The sequence below is a fragment of the Macrobrachium nipponense genome, chromosome 41, assembly GCF_015104395.2.
Source record: "Macrobrachium nipponense isolate FS-2020 chromosome 41, ASM1510439v2, whole genome shotgun sequence".
Lineage (NCBI taxonomy): Eukaryota > Metazoa > Arthropoda > Malacostraca > Decapoda > Palaemonidae > Macrobrachium > Macrobrachium nipponense.
Window position 1 is genome coordinate 33,755,762 of NC_061102.1, and position 17,500 is coordinate 33,773,261.

General features: G+C 35.5%; 1 protein-coding gene across 16 annotated transcripts in view; it reads right to left on the reverse strand.

The window, feature by feature from the left end:
• Positions 1 to 17,500, reverse strand: part of LOC135212661 (epidermal growth factor receptor kinase substrate 8-like protein 1) — a 273,346-nt gene that overhangs the window by 188,618 nt on the left and 67,228 nt on the right. For 7 of the 16 annotated variants that reach the window (XM_064246292.1, XM_064246294.1, XM_064246309.1 and 4 more), the window contains exons 2-3: positions 14,971 to 15,058; positions 1,921 to 1,995 (exon numbers count right to left, since the gene is read on the reverse strand). The exons of 3 other annotated variants lie outside the window; for them this stretch is intronic. In XM_064246292.1, coding sequence (XP_064102362.1) covers positions 1,921 to 1,995; positions 14,971 to 15,038 — 143 coding nt within the window. In that variant the 5' untranslated portion in view covers positions 15,039 to 15,058. The remainder of the gene's footprint in view (positions 1 to 1,920; positions 1,996 to 14,970; positions 15,059 to 17,500) is intronic. 6 more of the 16 variants (XM_064246296.1, XM_064246304.1, XM_064246302.1 and 3 more) reach the window with 2 other exon arrangements.

Here is a 17,500-nt window from a genome sequence, read left to right on the forward strand (position 1 = left end):
TATATATATATATATATATATATATATATATATATATATATATATATATATATGGTAATTTGCATGAAATAAAAGAACAATTTCCATCCCTCAAGTAGTTCGGACTCGCTTCCAAAAGGGTGTGTGTGTGTGTGGTGTGTGTGTGTGTGTGTGTGTGTGATCACCAAAGGGTTCGAGAAAGCAGAGAGGGGATGGGAAGCAAATTCAATGCCTCGAAATCGCTCCCAAACCACACACATCAAAAACTATAACTCTATATCACATCCGTCTCAAATGTCGGTAACCATGGGAACCCATTTCACCCTCCAGGCGACTGCCACAATCATAGCACCGCGTCTCACTCCACACAATGGATATGAAACAATCTTCGGGTGCGGAGTTACCACAATTACCGTCCATGTCAAGGTCAGTGGCGGTGCCTAACCAATTCTTTCATTTTCTTTCTCTTATTTGTGTGGTTTATAACAAGCTAAAATCTATTTGTTAGAAGCACTGTTATGACGGTTCTGATGTTTATTTAATAGCTGTCATAACAGTGTTTCTAACGAGTAGATTTCAACTTGTTATAAACCACACAAATAAAAGAAAGAAAGTGAAAGAATTGGTTAGGCACAGCGACTAACCTTGACACAGCGCTCCGGGGAAGGAAGTACCCTGTACCGATATCGCAGGATAATTTTCTGTAATGAGCAGATTAATGTCGCGCTATAATAGGAGGCAACATCTGCCATGTAAAGTCTTAAATAAACGCTTCATCTCGAGTCTATGTTCGCGTTGTGGGAGTTACAAATAAGCTTATTTACCTCTTTCATTCAAGTACAATATTCCTCATGAGAACAAGGCATAGATGAGAGACAATGTCTACTATGTGAAAAATATTTTTTTTAAATGCTTCCATGAAAGTCAGTGCCTGTCTTATTATATTAATCATCTGAGGCGGTTTTCAACTGACGTCAATATTTGGCATTGAATGCATCTCGAAGCATGATACAATCGATTACCTGTCAGATAAACATACTTGAGTAAGAGAATCATTATTCAGAGCTAACAACTATCCCAAGAACAGGGATAAATAAAGCTTTCCTTTAACATCATACATGTGAAATGAACAAAGTAACGCTTAATTCAAAGTCGGCATTTGCACACTAAAAAATGTTGGAATACGGACGTTTAGTCACATCATATTTCAACCCTTTGAAGTGCTACAATGCAAATCTCATGTTGCAGAAGAGATTTTATTGCGTACGAGACCCAAATCTACAGATATAATATTTTAATAGATAATTTTTGCCTTTAAAATCAACTTCTTGTAAAAACAAAAAGAATCTTTTTACTAATTATCAGATTTAATCTGCAGAAATCATTAATACTCGGACTGTACCGTTCAGTGGCAAACATACACATACACTCTCTCTCTCTCTCTCTCTCTCTCTCTCTCTCTCTCTCTCTCTCTCTCTCTCTCTCTCATCTCTCTCTATCTCTGCTGGTCTCTCTCTCTCCTCTGTGTCTGTCCTGTCTGTCTGTCTGGCTCTCTCTCACTCTCTCTCTCTCTCTCTCGTACACACACACACAATAAAAATATATATATATATATATATATATATATATATATATATATATATATATATATATACACACATCATGACAAACATTATTTTTCTCTCTTCCCTTTCTCCTCTGGACTATATAAGGTCATTTGAAACAAGAGAAGTTAGATATACCAAAACACTAACTCCAATTATATTGAGAACACAAAAACACACACAAAAGAACTCGAAAGATTCAAAGGGAGAAAACTGTGGATATGAATCTGGCAAAGAGACTGACAAACAGACAGGCAGAAAGCGCAAACACAGAGCGACAATCGGCGGACGATCACGAAACAAAATTCACGAGAATATTGGTGGAGCAACAGGTTACCTGCGGTCCCCTTCGTATTGGGCGTTGTACCGATCGTCTGGATAACCAAGGCTGGATCTCCCCGGGGTTCGGATGCTAAAAGGAGAAAGACTAATGAATGTTAAGTCACGAGAGCAAGGAGAAAAACTAAATGTTAATGTGAGAGAAGTGAATGCCGGTGATGCCTATAACTGCCTCCTCTATTTTTGTAATGTAAGGAAGAATATGTTAGGAGTGACCACAGTGCACGTCTCTATAGTTAGAAGTGACCACAGTGAGCGTCTCTTGCTAGAAGTGACCACAGTACACGTCTCTTGACAGAAGTGGACACACTATGGATATTTCCGACATGCCTTATCCATCTGCCTGTCAATATTGACGTCAAGAAGCAAATATAGGAAAATAGGCTGCAAAATTAAAGTGACGTTTATCCTGCCAGTTTAACTCACTCTGAAAGAGCATACGATACTCCAATTTTGGAACAACACAAGAAATACTAGATGTTTCGTTCAATTTTGGCTGCCAGGTGCTGGAAGGTCCACGAAAAGCGCTTGTATAGCATGCCTTTATTAAAGAGAAAATGTTGAAATTCTTAAAGACTGCTTTAATAATATTTACGAGTTTAATAGTCCAAAGTCTAGTTTGTAAAAATTAACACCACCACTCTAACAAGAAGATCATCACCCAGAAATGATTACCTGTTGGGATTCAATCCAAACTTACAGCTTGCGAAGAGATATAACCCAACCACAGGCTTCCATTGCAAATGTAATGATTTATTTCCCGTAATGCGCAGTAATGTAACATTTGAATCAAGGCTGAGAGCGACCGGCCCACCGAAAGATCACTTCGCCACAAAATGTTAAATTCCTCCCTTCGACAAAATCTAATCGCTCGTTCCCAGCCGTCACAAGGCCAACCTTCGGTCTAAATTTAGTCACCCTAAGACTCAATGACACTTTTGGCGCAAACCTGCTATATAGCACGCACATAAATAACACAAAATAAACATAACTAGAAACCTAACCTCCTGGGTGGAAGCGAAGATCTCTGAGAGAACTCCGTGTACATAGTCACCTGTACCATTATTATCAAAATATGTACGGAGCACCTTTGAGAGGAATTGGCCAAAAAGACTAAGCAATTATAGGGGGCTCAAGCCTAGGCTACAACAACGGTATGAGCACTTGCTGGCATAAGACCAGCCTAAGCTAAAGCTACATGAACCCTTGCTGGCCAGTGGCGGATTTAAGGGGGGGCACCTGGTAACCTAACCGACACCCCCCACCATGGATAGCTTAATGTGTAAATCTCAGAGCTATAATTAACTTTTAATAATGTGTATCCACTGCACACAAGTAAAATACTGATAGAAACACTGAAAACAAAATTATATACTTTGTTTTTTTTATGCATGTATTTAATGCTTATATTTGCCAAAGAAACTTCAGCCGCTACTTCTTTATAAGCTACAAGTTTTGGAAACAATGTAACAATCTTCAGAATTATAATCTCTCTCTCTCTCTCTCTCTCTCTCTCTCTCTCTCTCTCTCTCTCTCTCTCTCTCTCATTGATAGAAACAACTCGTTGTTAAACAGCCAACACGGTTTCAGACAAAACAGACCCTGCCTATCAAACCTCTTGGAGCTTTTTCATAATATGCTTGGTATTTACGACAGTAGTAGAGCAATAGATATGCCAAAAGGCCTTTGACAAAGTTCCACACAAGAAACTAATGACAAAAGTTAGTTTTAGGAATTGGAGGAGGAACAGCAGACTGGATCGAAGACTGGCTAACTAATAGAAAACAGAGAATCGTAATAAATGGTGAAGAACCAGGATGGGCAGATGTGTCAAGCGGAATTCCTCAGGGTTCTGTCATTGGCCCGCTCTTGCTTTTTTTTTTTTATTTACATGAATGACATTGATGTGGGCTTAACTAGCAGGATAGCCATATTTGCAGATGACACTAAACTAGGTGTAAATGCAGCATACCCAGATACAGTAGAAAATTTAAGAAATGATCTTATGAAAATAGGAACGATAAAAAATATGGCAAATGCCTTTTAACCTGGATAAATGTAAAGTACTACGAATAGGAACAAACAACCGTCATACACAAATAGTGTAGAACAAGAAGATTGATTTCATAAGAAAACGGCTCACCCACAGACACCAGACAGAGTTCTCATTAACCGCAATTGACAAAATAGAACTTTTCCGTTTCTCTCTCTCTCTCTCTCTCTCTCATCATAAAGTCTATCGGGATTATTCTTTATTACTGAAAGAAATTCGTTCCCCACAAAGGGGAGGCTATTGGACATTAAGAGTCATTTTCAACCTTTCATCCCCAAAACAAACAATTTCGGAAGCAAATGAAATAATAATCCAAATTATCCACGTGGCCTCACCTTTTGGATCTTTATTTTATAATTATTATTAATATTTGTTATTAGTTTTATGATTATGGGTAATTCTTTTTTATACAGACTGTAACTTATGTAGTGTTTTATCACTGTTGACAGAACAAAGAAACAAATTTTTGCCAATGTGACCACAACTACCCTATTATTTTTTATTATCTGTAATAATAATAATAATAATAATAATAATAATAATAATAATAATAATAATAATAATAATAATAATAATAATAATAATACTTGCAGGGAGCAGACCTTTGATACATGTATTGTTGAAAACAATGGCAGTTTTTAACGAATTAACCTTATACAGGGTCTTTTCAATTCTTCTGATAATTCGTTTTTCTGACTCACCTAGGTTGTTGAGTAGAATTCCAATATTCATATTCGTCATAATTATTTTATTAAAAAAATTCTATTGTATATTTTGCTTATAGAATAGGTATAGAAACCAAGGCCAGTGACTTTAACGGAATCTTGGCAGCTATCTGGTGTTTATGCACAGGTTGGGTAGAACTGGTGACAAAGGTGAACCAATGGAAACCCCAGCCTTTTGTTGGGTGTATTCATCATTAAAAGTGAAAATGGTACAGTCAACACATATTCTAACCAAGTCTAGAAACTGGTCGCAAGGAATAGGAAAGTTGATAGTCCCTTCTTCGTGTGTCTTCTTGAAATTTTCCAGAACATAGTCAAGAGGAACATTTGTAAATAAGGATGTGACATCGAGGCTAATCATCCTACCATCGGAATGGTTAAAACTCCTTAGTCTGTCAATGAAATGGGAGGAGTGTATTAAGTGAGCTTCAGAGATGGTGCCGAGTAATGAACTAAGGGACTTGAGCTAACCATGAAGCAAGAACACACTGTGGGGCATTACAAATGGCAACTATTGGACGGAGGGGAGTACCTACTTTGTGTATTTTAGAAGAAGAGACACGAAGAAGGGACTATCAACTTTCCTATTCCTTGCGACCAGTTTCTAGACTTGGTTAGAATATGTGTTGACTGCACCATTTTCACTTTTAATGATGAATACTTCCAACAAAAGGCTGGGGTTTCCATGGGTTCACCATTGTCACCAGTTTTAGCCAACCTGTGCATGGAGTTCATAGAAGTTGAAATATTAGAGAGATGTAACCCCAACTGTAATCCTGCTCTGTGGGCGAGATATATAGGCGACATATTTATTGTTTTTTTACGGCGACGACGTAGCTTTAGACTGCTTACTGAATACTGCCAACAACGTTGTCGATTCGATAAAGTTTACAGTTGAAAAAGAGGTTGATGGTAAGATTTCTTTCTTAGATGTTTTAATTCATAGGGATGTAAACAGTAACTCTTTCAAATTTTCAGTTTTTTAGAAAAGCTACCAACAAAGAAAATTATATTCATTATTTTTCCCATCACTCGCAACAAGTTAAAAGGAAGGTAATCATGAGTTTTGTTTTAAAGGCCCTTCGTATATGCGACCCCGCATTTCTGGACGGAGAACTCAAAACATGTTGTAGACACTTTTAGGTCCTTAAAGTACTCAGAACATTTTATTACTGACGCCATTAGCCGAGCTAAAAAGAAGTTTTACATTGGACAAGATAACAAGGAAGTAAAAGACAAGAAACGTGTATCATTGCCCTTTCACGATGAAATCTCAAAAGTAGGTGATTATATAAATAAGCACCAAAAGGACAGAAATTGTTTATACCTACAAAAACACTTTGGCAAAAGCTCTTACAAAAAACAATAACAGTACCAAGAGAAATAACGAATTTTACAAGGTTCCATGTCATGATTGCGGTGGTTGTTACTACGGAGAAAGTAGTAGGGGATTAGAGGTAAGATTAAGGGAACACAGAAGAGCCTATGATCTTCATGCACAGGGAAGCGCTTCGGTGGCTCATAGTTTTAATTTAGACAACAGAATCAATTGGGATGGTAAACAAATTATTTTTAAAAGCGACGATTCTCACGTGAGAAGATTAGTTGAAGGCGCCGCTATAAACATGGGAATATCTTTTGAGGATAATAAGTCGTTTACTAATGAAGACCTTTTTATAAACTGTTTCATTGCCAGGCAATACTTGAAAGACTTTAATTTTAAAACTGACGTTGACCATGTGAACCCTGATGCTCTGCTTCCTCTTCCCCTCTCTCTCCAGATAGCCGATGTCCCTCTGGATGTTTCCGACTATGGCACCTATGCAGTGCAAGCAGGAGCAACTTCACAGGTTCGGAGATCGAGGAGATTGGCGCAACTGCCTGTTGAGTTCGGGATTACCTAATACACGAACCAGCACTTCGATGATGGGCTGTTATTTTCTCGCCCCGCCCACCTTTTTAGATGCTCTTCGGGAGGAAACTATACTCTTCATTACATTTTAACGTTCACTGAGGAGGAACACCGTTCAAGTGTTCGAAAGTCTTTGTTATATATTTTTTACACAGAAATATATTTTTAATATATAATTGTGGATATTTTTTACCAATTTGTTTTCACGAAAACGCTCATATCAAACGTAACGAAAGTCCGTGTAATGCCTAAGTCATCTTCAAACGAATAGGAAAGTCAAAAGTGAAATCAAAGTAACCACAACCTGTTAAACAAAAATAATAAAAAATAAAATATTCGGAAAATCCAAGTTTTTTTTCGGGGGGAGGGGACGTCAGTAAGCTACTGCATGACCCGAACAGATTCGTTCACGTGGCCTCAAGTACAATGAACGCGTGAAGAGGAAAAAAAAAAAGAAAAAAAAAAGTTAAAACAAAAAAGTGTTATTGCCAACGTCATTTCTCAACCATGCTATACTGACATGACAGTTTCCGAAATAAAATGGGCATTGAGAGAGAGAGAGAGAGAGAGAGAGAGAGAGAGAGAGAGAGAGAGAGAGAGAGAGAGAGAGAATCTGATAAATATAATCGATTACAATTATGTTTACTGTTCCTTGTTCCTTTATCATTTGATAAAATCCTCTTATCAATTAGAGAAAAAATACCCTCAGAATTGATAAAATCTATCACTTGCGGACTTTCGCAGTTTCAGATGACGAATTTTGCCAATAAATCAATTTCCGAAGCTCTTGGCAAGGAAGTCAAGTCAGTCTGCATTTTTGTATAGGCTAATCGTTTAAACTTAATCAAACGCATTTTTCTTTCACTCACATGACTTTCATTTCTTTTTAAAAAGGATTTTGTGGCTCAGAAGACATAAGAGAAAATTGCCACAGCTTCATTTGCTCAAGAACTGCTGAATCAAATTTTATCAATCAAAATCACGGGAACTGATTTGTTCAGGTTCATTTTCGAAAAGACGATTTTCCTGGCTTCTGACATAAAAACGATAGCTGGGGAATTTAATAAGTCAAAATGTAACCTCTTGTCATCATCTTCAATTGCATTATTAACTGAAAATGTCGACAAAATGAGCAATATTCACAAAGAAGAAAAAAGTTGTAAGAGAGAGAGAGAGAGAGAGAGAGAGAGAGAGAGAGAGAGTGTCCAACTCACATATTACCTACTTATTTGCACTTTACCATTCTACTTCTCACAAGCTCAACGGAAAAATATATGGAGAGAGAGAGAGAGAGAGAGAGAGAGAGAGAGAGAGAGAGAGAGAGAGAGAGGAGAAATTCCAACTCACATGCCTCCTACTTATTTATACTTTACCATTCTACTTCTCACAAACTCCGAGGAAAAAATTTTGGAGAGGAGAGAGAGAGAGAGAGAGAGAGAGAGAGAGAGAGAGAGATTCAAACTCACATGCCTCCTACTTACTTATACTCGACCGTTCTACTTTTCACCAACTCCAACGTGAAAAGTCTTACTCATTGCCTGATGATGACTTTGGTATAAAAATTTAAAAAAAAATAATCTTGATTAGAAAGTACGAAATACTCGAAGTGACGCATTTCTTCACCACTAAGACTATTTTCTCCAATTTGAGACCCAATGTATCCAGAAAACATTTCAGGGGTGACTGGGAAGTCTATACACCAGGCTACGTCACTAAAATTTTGAATATAGAACTGAATATAGAATTTAGGACAAAGGCCATACACTGTGACCTGTGAGGTCATTCAGCGGTGAAATGGATATTGAGAGTAAAAGGTTTGAAAGGCGTAACAGAAGGAAAACCTCAAAGCTGTTGCACTATGAATCAATTGTCAGGAGAGGGTAGAAAGTAAGATGGAAGAACGATAATATGAAAGGAGGTACAGTTATAGAAACGAAAGGGGTTGCAGCTAGAGCCGAAGGCACGCTGCAAAGATCCTTAAGTAATGCCTACAGTGCACCGCACGAGGTGCACTGACGGAACTATCCCCCTACGGAAATCGCAAAATATTATAAAAAAATTCTGACTGCTTCAATATACATATAAAGCCGCGTAAATTTTTATAGTTAAATAATGATGATGAAAACGAAACTGAACATACACACACACAAAATAGTGAGTGACCTATAAAAAATATTAGGGTTAAAGAGTAAAATAACTGAACATACACACACACACACAAATATATATAATAATATAATATATATATATATATATATATATCTATTCTGTATAATATCATATATATATATATATGTATATATATATATATCGTATATATATATATATATAATATATATATATATATATATATATATATTAATTATATAAGATATATATATTATATATATTATAATATATATATATATATATATAAATATATATATAATTATAATAATATATCTATATATATATAAATATATATATATATATATATATATATATTATATTATAAATAATATTATATATAATATAATAGATATAATATATATATATATATATATATAATATATATTATAATATATTATATATAATATTAATATATATATATAAATATAATATAAATATAATATATTATTTGTTATTATATAATGTACGTATATACTTTATATATAAAGCACACATTTGTTTCTTTGTATACCTTGCACCTCAGAAAGGATGACCCTGCAGGCTGTTAAACCTTCTTACCTTTCTATTCATCAAAAGGTTTTTGCAATACGTTGTGTGTGTGTGTGTGTGTGTGTGTGTGTGTGTGTGTGTGTGTGTGTGTGTGTGTGTGTGTAGTTTGCACTGCAGCATCAAAGTTTAAACGTTTCCATACCAAAGTGAAATTCCGCGGTACCGGAAGTAGCTAAACCCTATACCGGATACTGCTTAATACCATCATCTTGACGAGCCAATAGGGGGCTCCTTCTCATCCCAAGAACCTCCTCAAATGGAAACAGACAGCACAAATGCCATTTGCTCAATGCAACCCAAGGCTGCTTCAAGGCGAGGAAATTACTCCGACGATTAACACTGAGACAGCGCCGAAGGTCTTCGCGGCCGAGAACGAGCACTTTGCCTTCGCTGGCACGACAAAGCCGTGATATCATCGCGTAATTATTCGTGGATATAAATAACAACATAAAAGCATTATCGGCAGCCAATCACGGAAGGGCTATTATCGGCGGTCAGCTCTCGCAATAACTTATACCCTTGAAACTGTGACTAAAAGGGAGAGGGAGGGGAGGGGGGAGAGGGAGGGGCTACCAAGACTGATAAGAAAGAAGACGGGAGCATAGTAAATATGTTAATAACTAAAGGAACAGGCGTCAAACATATTCGAAATCTTAACACACCGCATAATCCGTGGCCTCCATTTTTGTCTGGCTTTGATATACACCCAGTTTATAATATAATTTTTTTTCAGCGTTCAGCTCTACGGAATGGAGCTTTTCTTATCAAGGGAACTGCATGTATGTCTCTCTCTCTCTCTCTCTCTCTCTCTCTCTCTCTCTCTCTCTCTCTCTCTCTCTCTCTCAGCAGTGATTTAGAATACATTATAATGAGGTGACAGTTTGTTAACACAGCAATTTCTCAAGGCAAAAAGCTTTGTCTCTTTTGCGGAGAAGGGAGTAGTAATCCATTTAAAATAAGTTTCAATTTTCCAATAAAAGACGGTAATGCATCTCTCTCTCTCTCTCCTCTCTCTCTCTCTTCTCTCTCTCTCTCTCTCTCTCTTCTTCTTCTTCTTTTCTTCTTCTTCTTCTTCTTCTTCTTCTTCTTCTTCTTCTTCTTCTTCTTCTTCTTCTTCTTCATATTTGCTCTTCCTTTTGAGAGCTCTCCAAGATTTTTCAAGATCACCCACGACCAAAAAAATATACGGAGACCCAGCAGTATACACCAAAGAAATGTTCAAATTTGCGATATTTTACTGGAACCGGAAGCTTTGGCTAAAAAATAAAAAATAAATAAATAAATAAAAAATAAAAAAAAAACTAGTCTATATAGCATAGTGCTTCTATAAAAATATTTCCGAATAACTCCTATTTCTCAAGTCTTTCCTATTGGAAGGGGGTGGAGACCCCCTCCCCCTTATTTGAACGTACCTGAACTACAACTTCGCGCCTAGTTTGGTTGAAATTGATCCAATGGCTTGGGGGAAGTCGAAAATGTGTAATGCTGCACCATATATACACGAATACGTGATTATACGCACACACCGCACTAAGTGTCACCATCTACTCTCATTACCTTCTCCAGACAACGCAAGAGCACCTAAGATCATTAAAATATAAAACAAATGAACTTCAACTATGAAACTGAGTCTCCGTTTGGTTCCAAACGGTACCACAAAGCAGTGATGGGAACCACACACAGAATCTGCTGTCGTCATTAGTTTAAAATTTCTCGTGATTGCACCATCATCTTTCCTTAGGGTTTCTGGTCAATCCGGTCTCTGAAATTACAGTGAGTACACTGGAGAGATTATATATATATATATATATATATATATATATATATATATATATATATATATATATACATACATACATACATACAATACATACATATATAATGTGTATATATATATATATATATATATATATGTATATATATATATATATATAGATATATATATAATATATAAAAAATAAAATAAATAAAATCACAAGACATACCATATATCCTATATATAATATAATATTATATTATAATTATATATTAATAGGTTATATATATATATTATATTTATAAAGAGAGAGAGATGAGAGTGAGAGAAGAGGAGAACGAGAAGAGAACGAGAGAGAGAGAGAGAGAGAGAGAGAGAGAGAATTAGTCAGCAAATGCAGGAACAGTATGGGTTCGGAGGAGACAGGCCAAATATTTTAGTTCCTTGTTATATCAGATCGGATCTTCTACGAACAAAATCTTCCAGTCCTTTACTGGACTACAAAGATGCAGAAAGCTGAAACGAGAGGCACTAGAGAGAAACTAGTTACGAATGATAAGTTGAAAATGTCGTTTAATATCCAGTTCTCTCTACCTCGGGAATATCATATACCCAAGGGGGAATTAATTGGTAAGTCACGACTCTCGTAGGGAACAGAACCGAACCCTCTAAAGGAGGATCCCTGACCCAGGTCAGCCAAAAGTGGTTCTATACCGATAAAAAAAACACACAAAATCAAGTCATGTTAAGATTCTGAACAAACAAGAGCATGTACAAATTCAACTGTGTGCTATTATAAAAGTGTACGGAACTTCGTGCAAATTACTGGCATTAAGTTGCTGAATACTGTCAGCTAGCACCGCCTTGAGATACATTTTGATACTTAAAAGTTGTTGTGCTAATTAAGTTTATGCTGCTGACAACGATAAAGTATTCGACAACAATAGTTAGGTGTCCATTCAGAATATGAAGAATACTGAAACAAAGAGTTAACTCGAGTTGAGTCGAGTTAAATATAGAATTTAGGCCAAAAGCCAAGCATTTGGACCTATGAGGTCAGTCAGCGCTGTAATGGAAATCGGCAGCAAAAGGTTTGAAAGGTGTAATAGGAGTAAAACCTCGCAGTTGCACTAGGAATCAAGTGTGTTAGGAGAGGGTGAAAAGTAAGATTAAAAAAGAGAATATGAAAGGAGGTACAGTAAAAGGAACGAAAGTGGTTGCAGCTAGGGGCCGAAGGCATGCTGCAAAGAACCTTTAAGTAATGCCTACAGTCCACCGCATGAGGTCCACTACCAGCACTACCCCACTGCGGAGTGCTGAAACGAAGAAAAATTCTGTTCAATATAAGATGTTTCAGATCAAATACGTATATTCTATCCGAAGACAGAACACAAAATATACTACGGAAGGACCTGAAAAAGCAACATTGGAAATGTCAGACCGACTACCACCGTTCGAAGGGCAATTCAGTCACTAAGACCAACTGTTGATGAGCAGGGAAGACTGACAGGTAGCGATGACCTTGAAAAGTCGCTCATATCTCATCAGAATTATCACTCCCTCATAAATCGGTCGTCTTTTGTGCCCCAATCATTAAATGGGTTGGCAACTTGTTTTTTGACCTCCAACGCTGCTCCTTGGAATGCACCCCTTGTTCTAGTTTTCCCTAGGGGCTCGGCAACACAGCCCCCACCCCCCTTTTTTTGTACCCTCTTCGAACTGACCTATATAAATATAGGTCGCCAGTGCCGCTGATCTTCGCATTAAAAGAATGGGGAATTCATCTCCTCTACAAATCAGATTAACATTATGCATTTGGCTCAAAGTTTAGCCTATTTTAATGCCGTAGGAGTCCCAGTCGCCACTAGATAATTTATTTGGTGTTTTACGTTGCCTAGAACCAGTAGTTATTCAGCAACGGAACCATGCAACGGCTTTACGTGACTTCCGCACCACGTCGAGAGTGAATGTCTATCACCAGAAATACACATCTTTCACACCTCAGTGGAAAGCCGGAGTATCGAACTCGCGGCCACCGAGGTAGCTGGCCAAGACCATACATATCACGCCACTGAGGCGCTTGTCACTAGATACTAAACAGGGATTTCTTTATCATAAAGCCAGTGGGTCTACCCCACTATTTTCTGAGTGACTATATCATCTCTCTTCCCCAAATTCAGTTCAACCGACATCTTCAAAAACTACGAATAAAAAACCGTTTGGCATTAACTCCTTTAAAGGAGTCCTTTGTATCAGTCTCCGAGCTTTACTTGTCTAAGAGACATTCTCACGAATTATTGCAACAGTCAAGAAACTTCGTTGCAAATTTAGCAATGACATTCACATTTAACCTAAGAAAAATAAAAGACTTTTTCTTCCGTAAAGGAATATTCCTTATTTGAGTTGTTTTAACAAAAGTATCCATTGACCTTAAACCCCGCATCAAAATTCCTTCTATTAATGTGTTTTTATATATCTTCTATATGAATGCGTGTAAATATATATATAAATATATATACATACATACATACACACATATAAGTATACTCATATATATATATATATGTGTGTGTGTGTGTGTGGGTATGTATATATATATATATATATATATATATATATATATATATATATATATATATATATATATATATATATAGAGAGAGAGAGAGAGAGAGAGAGAGAGAGAAGAGAGAGACGAGAGAGAGAGAGAGAGAGAGAGAGAGATGGTATAAGGTAATGTACATGCGACTGATCAATTTTTCTAATCTCTCACCTGAGCATTATATCCGTCCCCTGTATTACGAAATGGCTACTTTTTACCATTTTCAAATACCAAAAAGCACAAAACAGAGACCGAGATACCTGGAGTGTAAAGGAAAGAATCCCACTTATTTACTTCGTGGTGAGAAGTTGGTCTCAGGCTGAATAATGGGAAGTTTTTGTAGATTTCATGACCCGTAGACTGTAGTACTTGTTAAAAGCTACAAAAATATAGGGTCGCTTTTTACTAACTAACTCAGTGTCTTCTTATATGGAGGAATTTTTCCATTACACCTTATCAATCTTTCGATTTCATTTTTTTTTTTACTCGGTGTGCTTTATTTCGGGTAGAATGCAGAGTAAGGGGGTCACGAATTACTTGTTGGGGGGGGGGGGGTCCCTTCCCCAGGGCCAGGTTAGGACACAACGTCCAAGATTAGGTTAGGTAAAAGTGTACTCTGGTTAGATCATAATTCCTCTGAAATACCTACTACGAAAATACCTCTACCTTCTTTTTTTATCTAAAAGTTTTTCCCGTTTTCCTACAAATTTCTTCTTAAACAGAGTTCTTTCTTGTTTTTTTATATTCTATTCCCATTTTCGTACAGATTTCTTAAAGTTCCTCTTTGCCCTCTTCTTTTTACTTGTATTTTCTTTTCCGTTTTCTTACAAATTTCTTCTTAAACAACAGCACTCTCTACCTACTTCTTTTTATTTGTATTTTCTTTTCCCGTATTCTTACAAACTGCGTCTTTAAGATCCTCTCTACCCTCTTCTTTTTATTTGTATATATATATTCTTATCCCGTTTTCTTACATATTGCCTTTGGAAACGAAACCAAGGTCCTCTCTACCTACTTCTGTTTATTTGCATTATCTTTTCCCATTTTCTTACAACTTGCCTTTTTTAAACAACGGCCCTCTCTAACTACTTCTTTATATTTGCATTTTCTTTTCCCATTTACTTACAACTTGCCTTTTTTAAACAACGGTCCTCTCTAACTACTTTCTTTATATTTGCATATTCGTTTCCCATTTTATTACAATTGCCTTTTTAAACAACGGTCCTCTCTACCTCCTACTTTGTATAGTCTTGTGCCCAGCGGTATATTATAGTCAACTCACCTGGATGTTCGGGAGACGTTGTCGTCCCAGCGATCGTCACGGTAGTAACCGTTTCCAACGCCGTTCATGACGGTGTTCTCTGAATACCCTGCGGCAGGAACAACAAGAAGAGGAAGTGTTATGAACATGAAGTCGACAAAATATAATACTCTGAATTATATTTTCTGACTCAAATCCTTTCTTCTTAAAAGTAATGTTACAAGCTGTTGAAACACTTTAAATAAAGTATATACAACTTTAAAGGAAATGCACAAAACTTTAAATGAGGTATATAAATCTTTAAAGGAAGTAGAAACAACTTTAAATGAACTGGATACATCTTTAAATGAAGTAAATACAACTTTAAAAAATGTAGATACAACTTTAAAGAATATAAATACAACTTTAAAGAATATAAATACAACTTTAAATGGAGCAGATAAAACTTTAAAGAATGCAGATACAACTTTAAATGAAGTATATAACACTTTAAAGAATGTAGATACAACTTTAAATGAAGTATATGAAGTATATAAATCTTTAAATGAAGAAGATACAACTTTAAATAAAGTAGATATAACTTTAAACGAAGTGGATAAAACTTTAAATGAAGTAGATAAAATTTTAAACGAAGTAGATACAACTTTAAGTGAACTAGATAAACTTTAAATGAACTAGATAAAACTTTAAATGAACTAGATAAAATGAAATTTTGAATTTTATTAAGAGACTTGGATGATTTTTTCAAAATGAATTTTTAAAATATTTTAAATACCTTTTTAAATGAAGTCGATAAAATAAAATCCTGAATTATGTTTAGTGACTCAAAATGTTCTTCTTAATAGTGTCTGAACTTATTTTTCTTAAAATACATGTGATTTTTTTTTATTTGGATAAAATAAAAATCTGAATGATATTTAGTGACTCAAATTATTTGTGTTTTATTATTTGTGTTTTTTTATTTATGTTTTTTTTTATATTTACACTTGCTGTAAATGAAGTAGATAAAATAAAATTCTGAATTACATTTAGTAAATAAAAGGATTTAAAAAAAGTTAAAATAAATGTTCAAAAGTTTAAATGTGGTAGATAAAATATATATAATTCTGAATTATATTCTGTGACAAAATATTTTTCTTTAATGTTAAAAAAGTTAACTGTTTATAAAAGAAGTAGATAAAATAATTCTGAATTTAGTAACTAAACGGATTTAAAAAAAGTTAAAACAAATGTTCAAAAGTTAAATATTGTAGATAAAATATAATTCTGAATTATATTTAGTGAAAAAATATTTTTCTTAGATGTTAAAGTTAACTGCCTATAAAAGAAGTAGATGAAATAAAATTCTGTATTATATTTAGAGCCTAATTTATCTTTCTTACAATAATTGTTAAAAATGTGAAACAAATATCAAAATCTGAATTATATTTAAGTGACTCAATTTATTTTTCTTACAATAAATGTTAACAAAAAAGTAACAAAGTATCAAAGCCTATCATAAAAAATTAAAATCTGAATTATATTCAGAGCCTCAAATTATTTTTTTTAGTATCACTCAAACACCTCGGACAGAAAAACGAAACGAAATGTAGAACTTATAGAAATGAGTACATGACTGAACTATGCTATTAACGTTATCGATTAAATTACCCTCTGTAATGTAAGTTTAAAAAACGGTAATAAGCATACAACCTGAGACACACTGCTATATGCACACAGGAATAACGTCTGTGTGAATGTGTATGGCAGAATGTATGTATGTAAGTGTATCCTAAAAATGCATGACCCGACCTCCAGCTTACTCAGGGCGCGTGCTAAAATCTACAGACAAAATGAGCGTTTTTCACCAACGATAATTAAAACAAATACGCTGTATGTTATCAGAAATAATTGTCCTGTACCGTTTAACATGCACATTTATTTATTTTTTGCATTTGCATTCTAATGAATAAATCTTAAATATCCTATCCTAAAATTCCTGTATCTTAACTCAATGCGAAACACATTTTTCAGACCATTTTAGGCTTTCCATAGACCTTTCCAACCCCTTCCCCCAACAACAACAAAGTAGTTTGTAGGCTTACTCCCCAAGTAAGCGAAATTTCATAACTAGCTTCCGAGTGGTTCAGCGTATAATGGTGTCTGCCTTAACTTTGAAATGAAAGCGGACGACACATCATGCACCAGCATTTTAAAAATTCCAAAACAATTTCTGCTGTAGGCGTAAAAGGCAATTGATGCACCAGGCAAAGTACACCATAAATACCCATAAATAACCTTATAAAGATAACGATTTTAAAACATGGATTTGCCAAGAGTAAATTAAGAAAGGCAGAAGCATCTTCACTGGAGCATATTTCGTGTGGCCACCCCTAGGCGTTGCAGCATCTGTGGTCAGGCCTGGAGCCCCGGAGGCACAACTGTTAGCAAGACGCAAACAAACCACATCACACAAAACAAACGACAAACCATCTCTGTCGGCAGAGAACCAGTACGAACCGCAGTCTAAAGCGATGGTACTTTAAAAAAAAAAAAAAAAAAAAAAAAAGGT